General features: G+C 40.5%; 1 protein-coding gene across 9 annotated transcripts in view; it reads left to right on the forward strand.

The window, feature by feature from the left end:
• The window catches only part of NBEAL1 (neurobeachin like 1), a 174880-nt gene that overhangs the window by 139408 nt on the left and 27367 nt on the right, over positions 1–8105 (forward strand). For all 9 annotated transcript variants that reach the window (XM_077747670.1, XM_077747675.1, XM_077747676.1 and 6 more), the window contains one exon: positions 4047–4136. In XM_077747670.1, coding sequence (XP_077603796.1) covers positions 4047–4136 — 90 coding nt within the window. The remainder of the gene's footprint in view (positions 1–4046; positions 4137–8105) is intronic.

The following is an 8105-nucleotide window of genomic DNA, read 5'->3' on the forward strand; positions in this document are numbered from 1 at the left end:
TTGTGATCTCACAGTTGTGAGATCTCACATCTGGCTCCATGTTGGGCAGGAAGCCTGCTTGGGATTCTCTCTGTCCCTCATCCTCTGCTCCTCCCCCACACGTGTGTGTGTCTCTCTCTCTCTCAAAAAGAAAATGTTATTAAGAATAGTTTTTGGGGAAAAAAGAATAGTTTGGAGATACATGGAACAAGCAATAATTTATGCAAAACAATTGAGATTGGTAAACTTTTCTTAATTTAACCAGATAGGAAATAATTTTGGACTTTGTAGTCCAAAGTCAAAATCAAGAATATTATGTAGGTACACAATAACCGTTTAAAATATAACCATTTAAAAATTAAAAACCATTCTTAGCTTACTCACAGCCTATAAAACAGGTGGTAGGCAGGACTTATTACCGCAGGCCTAGTTTGTCAAACCCTGCACTAGAGCATCATTAAAATGTGTTTCTTAGGTTCAGTACCATGGGAAATCTTTACAGAATTCTTTGATAATTTGATATAAAAAGTTTTAAGAAGTTTCTTATAGTTAGCTTTATACTGAATTTTACTCAAATGAACAATGTTGTAGTAAGCTCTACAGTATTTTAATGTAAATGTTTTAACATATCTATGAAAGCACTTCATAGTTAATCCTTGTCACTTTTTTCTTAGATTCATGTTTAATGAGATAGTTATTTAGTGTTTAATAATACAAACTCCCCAGAATCAGTTGTTTTCCCAAAGTATCTAAGTCAGTTGCTTTGAATTTAGCATACATAGAAACAGTGATTAGAAATGATGAGTGATTTGGGGCACCTGGCTGGTTCATTTGGGGGGGGCATGGGACTCTTGATTTTGGGGTCGTGAGTTCAGGTCTCACACTGGGAGCTTACTAAAAAAAAGAAATGATGAATAATTCCCAGATGTGTTCTGGGTCCTGAAGATCACCCTCAAGTTTGGTGATTTTCTAGAAAGACTCATAGGATTTAATGTATCATTGTACTCACAACTAAAATATATTACAGTGAAAGGATATAAAACAACATCAATGAAGGGGAAAGGCATATAGGGTGGTGTACAGGGGACACCAGGTGAAAGCATCCAAGAATTAATCGTCTCCCAGTGGAGTCACAAAAGATGTGCTTAATTCTACCAGTAATGAAATGTGAAAACACAAATTTGTCTACCTGGAAAACGCATTAGAGGCTCAACACCCAGGGTGGGTGTTTTTTGTTCTGTTTTGTTTTAGATTTTATTTTTAAGTAACCTCTTAACACCCATTGTGTGACGAATTCACAGGTGCGAGATCAAGAGTCACATGCTCTACCAACTGAACCAGCCAGGCACCCCAACTCCCAGGGTTTTTATTGGAGCAACCTTTGCCTAGCACATGCTAAGATTTTAGACCCCAAGTACAAAAGCACATCTTCAGTATAAACCATATTGTTCGCACAGATAATCTAGGAATAATGAGCCACTTTTATCATTGAGGACAAGTTTTATATCAGTATAAGAAACTGCCCACTAAGTTCCCAGATACCAGCCAAGGGTCAACCTTACAAGCAGGCCTTCCTAAGGAGAGCTGTCTCAGGGTGCCTGGGTGGCTCAGTTGGTTAAGTGTCCCAACTTCGGCTCAGATCATGATCTCGAGGTTCGTAAGTTTGAGGCCCACATCAGTCTCTGTGATGACAGCTCAGAGCCTGGAACCTGCTTCAGATTCTGTGTCTCCCTCTTTCTCTGCCCCTTCCCCATTAGTGCTCGCTCTCTCTCTCTCTCTCTCAAGAATAAACATAAAAAAAATAATAAAGGAGGGGCACCTGGGTGGCTCATTCAGTTAAGCGTCCGACTTCAGCTCAGGTCATGATCTCATGGTTCGTGGGTTCAAGCCCTGCATCAGGCTCTGTGCTGACAGCTAGCTCAGAGCCTGGAGCCTGTTTCAGTCTGTGACTCCCTCTCTCTCTGACCCTCCCCTGCTCACGCTGTCTCTCTCTCGCTCGTAGAAATAAATAAAAAAAATAAAAAAATTAAAATAAAAAAATTAAAATAATAATAATAAAGGAGAGCTGTCTCAATCCTGCTGTGTTAACTCTTTATTGCACATAGGGCAATCCATAAAACCCTATTTAACCCATAATCTGATGGACATGTAATACTATATTTATTATGCAATGGTGATAAAATGATTTCACCGTGTCTAATCATTTGTAACTTTGTTTTTAATTCCAAATTTCATTTGCAACTACAGTGACATCTATCCCTCTCTACCCACTGTGTCACAGGGTAGCTATCTTCAGGACCAGTATCTGGAGCAGGATAAAGAACACAGTAGATATCCTTGGGTACTAATAATTCGTTAATCCCTTTTCATCATCATAGGAGAAGTTATTTCCCCACTTACATATATGAAACAAGAAGGTCTCTCAGTAGGTCATCTCTTCCTAGTTAAAATGGTGAAGAAAGCAGAGGTAACAGTGAAAGCCAGGGCCTAATGGATTTCTTCAGACACCATTTTCATTTTCACTTGTTCATTTTATTTATTTTTCTTAAATAGTTTATTGTCAAGTTGGTTTCCATATAACACCCAGTGCTCATCCCCACAAGTGCCCTCCTCCATGCCCATCACCTCCCTTCCCCCACTCCCATCAGTCCTCAGTTTGTTTTCAGCATTCAAGAGTCTTTCATGGTTTGCCTCCCTCCCTCTTCCCAACTATTTCCCTCCTTCTTCTCCCCCATGGTCCATTAAGTTCCTCCTAATCCACCTGTATGTGCAAACATATGGTATCTGTCCTTCTCTGCCTGACTTCTTTCGCTCAGCATAATACCCTTAGGTCCATCCATGTTGCTGCACATGGCCAGATTTCACTCTTTCCATTTGCCACGTAGTATTCCATCGTATAGATAAACCACATCTTCTTGATCCAATGGTCAGTTGACAGACACTTAGGCTCTTTCCATGTTTTGGCTATTGTTGAGAGTGCTGCTATGAACATTGGGGTCTGTGTGCCCCTATGCATCAGCACTCCTGTATCCCTTGGGTAAATTCATAGCAGTGCTATTGCTGGGTCATAAGGGAGTTCTGTTGTTAGTTTTTTGAGGAACCTCCACACTGTTTTCCAGAGGGGCTGCACCAGCTTACATTCCCACCAACAGTGTAGGAGGGTGCCCATTTCTCCACATCCTCACCAGCATCTAGAGTCTCCTGATTTGTTCATTTTTCATTTATGCTTGTTCAAATGTAGGTTATTTTCTTGATTCACAGACAAAAAAGATGGGCATTAACGTTTTTATAGTTTATCATTGATTATTCATATGAGGCTCTTAGAATAGCACCTGGTATGTAGTATATACCCAATAATATTAGGTTATAATTTACCTAATAAATGTTAGGTGTAACTTATGAACTACTGTCACATCACAAAACTTAGTTCAAATCATTGTTCCCTTTCACATTATAGTAAGATAATGCCAGTTGTTTTCTAAAAACTCTTTATTTTCTGGTCCTATTGTTACAGTTTTCAGGGATTGCCTCAATTAATGGAATAGATCTGTGTTTTGGAAGTTAAACCCAAAAGGAAATTCTATAAAATATAATAGTTGTCTCATTTGACTTATTTGAGCAATGTACTCTTATATGGTCTATATTTTCTACGTTATATTAATGTCAGTATGGCAAGGGAAAAGGAAAGATTCTAAATTATTGGCTGTTTAAATGGTTGATGCTCCTTGAAATCTGCATCTCTGTTTCACAGTGAAGTAGTAGAATACAAGAAAATGATGGTTTCAGAGGTTTAAAGTATGCCATCCAAACATGGTATATAATTCCTTTCCTACATTTTTTAGCCTTTTTAAAAATTAAAGTACATTTGACGCACAGTGTTCTGTTAGTTTCAAGAGTACATCATAGTGATTCTCCATTCCTACATTTTAATTAAATGATATATTGTGATAGAGTAAAGTGCCATATTATAGGGTTCATTCTTGTTTGAAGAAATAGAAGTTTTCAGTAACTTGTAACTATTAAAGATAAGCAGAACCAGCCACTAAGCCTCTGTCTTTTATTTACAGGGAATTAGTGATGGTATTCCACTAATAAAGGCCATTGTCCCCAAAAATCAGTCTCGTTCTTTTATGTCTCAAGGCAGTCCTGAGTTACTGGTAAGTAGATTTATGGCTTTTTCGCACTGCTATGTCTGTATACATTATAACTTATCAAAAAAATTGAGAAAATATGGGGCGCCTGGGTGGCTCAGTCGGTTAAGCATCCTACTTCAGCTCAGGTCATGATCTCATGGCTTATGAGTTTGAGCCCTTCAGATTCTTCTGTGTCTCCCTTTCTGCCCTTCCCCCACTCACATTCTGTCTCTCTTTCCTTCAGAAATAAAAATAAGTAAACATTTAAAAAATTGAGAAAATAAAAAAAAATTTAATGACTTCTTAAAAAATAGTAAAGATAATTTTTATGGAATTATTTTGACTGAGTATAAAAATGTTATCTTCTAGATACACAACTTTTATTTCAAGTAGTTAGTCATAATACTTTTTTTTTTTGGTCAATGTGTCTTGATTTATTTTTTGCCTTTGGTCAGTTTTTATGGAGTCAGCAATTTTTTTTTTAGTTTTCATTTAAATTCCAGTTAGAGGGAGGGGCAAGATGGCGTGCATTGCACTCGCCCCCATATCTCACACAGAAAAGATCTGAAGCTATAGGAAATCCTACAGAACCCAAGAAATTGGGAGAAAAAGGACACAGAATCCACTGAGAAAGCCTTCTAACGTGAGTGCGAACTGGGAAAGATAAAATCGGGCCGGGATCGGAGACTCAAGGGACAGGGGCTATCCTCCTCTGCAGGAAGTGAGAGAGGAAAAAGAGAGAGTCCGAAACTACTCAAGATATGGTCCCTGTCACTGGGAAACAGAAAAACCTCCACTTGGGGCACAGAAGGACCGTGCATCCCAAATTCCTGCATGCCAGGTCCCCACGCGACAACTAGCCCTGGAGGGGCTACGTGCCAACCACTCCTTTGAGCTCCTGGCTGGCTGGACCCTTAGAGGAGCCACGCAGCACCGCTCGTTTATGCTCCTGGCTGACTGGACCCCTGGAGGAGCCGCGCACAGACTGGGCATCCGTGCTCCTGGCTTGGCTGGACCTCCAGAGGGAAGGTGAAGGGCTTAAATCCGGGATATTTGCCCGCAAGTTCATGTTTCGGGTGACAAGACACAGAGGGACCTGGTTCCCTGCTCTCCAACGCGCCCCCCCAGGCAAACCCCCGACCTTGCTTGCCAACCCCACTTGGAGGAGAAGGGAGCAGTGATTCTGGCTCCATCCCCAGGGCTAGGCAAGAGGCTTGGAATTGCCCTGAGGGGATCACCTGAGAGGTTGTGTCTATGGCAATTTCAGTGGAGCGAGCAGACTCAGATTTGGAAACTAGGTCTGGCCTGGGTTAAAGAGCGTGACCCACTTTGGCTGTGCCCCTGGCATGGGGAGTTTACACACCCAAAAAAGCGAGGTGCAGCGCTTGGTTCAAGAAGGGACTGGAGAGCTGCCACTCTCCTCCCCACAACCCCCAAGGCAGAACTCCCGCCTGACTCATTGGATCAAACCACGCCCATCCCTGCTAGAGAGCTGCCCTCCTCCTTTTTTTTATTCTTTTTTCTTTTTTTCTTTTTTCCCAGAACAGTGACCTGATTAACTCTGGTCACCGGCTTGCTTAAATAGTCACATTTAGTCCATTCTGTAGATGTAAATTCTACACATACCTACCTTATCATCTCTTTCTCTAAGGAGTAATTACACTATATAGTTTCTCTGGATACAACCAGTGTCCTTCTATCACCTATCCAACCATATTTCACCCTTTAGTTCTTTGAAAAAAGTTTCTTCTCCCTTCTGCCGTTTCATTCTATTTCCAATTTTGCCTCATACCCGCCCTTTCTTCTCTTTATCTATGCTCTTCAACCAGCACTGCATACACCCGGCTATTTAATTGTAGCTGGGAAATCCAGTTATATGCGTTGAACCATTCTTTGTCCATCGATTTTCTATTTTCCTTTTCTTCTTTTTGACCTTTTTATGTATTTCTTATTTTCTATTATTCGCCTTCCCTCCTCCGTCTTTTCTCTAACTTTTTCGTTTTCCCTCTCAGTTTGCATGTTTGTCAGATTTGTCTGTGCGTTTTTGTGCCTCTGCTCCCTGTGTGTTTGTTTGTCTGTTTTCTTCTCCAGGGCTACCTCAAGAAACAAGCCAAAGTACACATGGTGGAGAGTCCCAAATATCACGACGAGTAGGAAAATAAAATAACCAAGGTCTCAACAAGAGAGACCAAGAGATACCATTCAAAAAACACTCTCTGAAAAGATAGGCCCTGGACAGTCAAAGAGTCTTCTTGGTACAGGAGCGCTCCCAGGTGCAGAGAACATAAAAAGTCTTTAAAACTAACAAGAGACAGAAAGCCAACTAAAATAACAAAATGAAAGAGCTCTCCTCCAAAGAAACTCCAAGAAGGACTGACAGCTAATGAACTGCTCAAAACAGATATAAGCAGCATAACTGAACAAGATTTTAGAATAATAATCATAAAATTAATAGCTGGGCTTGAAAAAAACATAGTGGACATCAAAGAAACTATGGCTACAGACAACACGGAGCATAAAAATAGGCATGATGAATTTAAAAATGCGATAAATGAGATACATAATAAACTGGAGGTGTCCAGTGCACGGATTGAAGAGGCAGAAAGGAGAATAAGTGATTTAGAAGACACCATTATAGAAAAAGAGGAAACAGAAAAAAAGAGACAAACTGATCCAGGAACATGAGAGAAGAGGTCGAGAGCTCAACGATTCGGTCAAACGCAACATATCCGTATCATAGGAAACCCAGAAGAGGAAGAGAGAGGGAAAGGTGCTGTGGGAGTCCTGGAACAAATTATAGCAGAGAACTTCCCCAACCTGGGAAAGGAAGTAAACTTTGAAATACAAGAGGCACAGAGAACTCCCCTCAGACGTAATTTCAATCGATCTGCACGGCATATCATAGTAAAAATGGCAAAATATAAGGACAAAGAGAGAATTTTGAAAGCAGCTAGGGAGAAAAGGGCCCTAACATACAAAGGGAAACCTATCAGAGTGGTGACAGACCTATCTACTGAAACGTGGCAGGCCAGAAAGGAATGGCAGGAGATCTTCAGTGTGATGAACAGTAAAAAAATGCAGCCAAGAATCCTCTATCCAGCCAGCCTGTCATTCAAAATGGAAGGAGAGAGAAAAATCTTTCCAAATAAACGGAAATTAAAAGAATTTGTCACCACTAAGACAGCCCTGAGGGGGACGCTCTGAAGGAAATGTGCAAGGAACAAAGATACCAGAGACACCACCACAAACATGAACCCTACAAAGGACACAAAGACTCTAAACCCACATATTTCAGTAATAACACTGAATGTAAATGGGCTGAATGCTCCAATCCAAATACCTAGGGTAGCAGAATGGATAAAAACACAAAATCCATCGATATGCTGTCTACAAGAAACTCATTTTAAAATGACTGGAAGATACCTTCAGATTAAAAGTAAGGGGATGTAGAAATATATATCATGCTACTGGAAATCAAAGAAAGCCGGAGTAGCTATACTTATGTCAGACAAACTGGACTTTTTTTTTTTTTAATGTTTTATTTATTTCTAGGAGAGAGAGAGAGACAGCGTGAGCAGGAGAGGGTCAGAGAGAGAGGGAGTCACAGACTGACACAGGCTCCAGGCTCTGAGCACAGAGCCCGATGNTCAAGACCAAGTGAGATTCATTCCTGGGTTACAGGGCTGGTTCAACATTCGCAAATCAATCAATGTGATACATCACGTCAACAAAAGAAAAGATGAAAACCATATGATCCTGTTGATAGATGAAGAAAAAGCAATTGACAAAATACAGCATCCCTTCTTACTAAAGACTCTAGAGAAGGTCGGGATAGAAGGAACCTACTTAAACATCATCAAAGCCATCTATGAGAAGCCTTCAGCTAACATCCTCAATGGGGAAAAACTGAGAGATTTCACCCTGAGATCAGGAACATGACAGGGATGTCCACTCTCACCACTGTTGTTTAACATAGTGCTGGAAGTCCTAGCA

This window comes from Crocuta crocuta, unplaced genomic scaffold, assembly GCF_008692635.1.
Source record: "Crocuta crocuta isolate KB4526 unplaced genomic scaffold, BGI_CrCroc_1.0 scaffold159, whole genome shotgun sequence".
Lineage (NCBI taxonomy): Eukaryota > Metazoa > Chordata > Mammalia > Carnivora > Hyaenidae > Crocuta > Crocuta crocuta.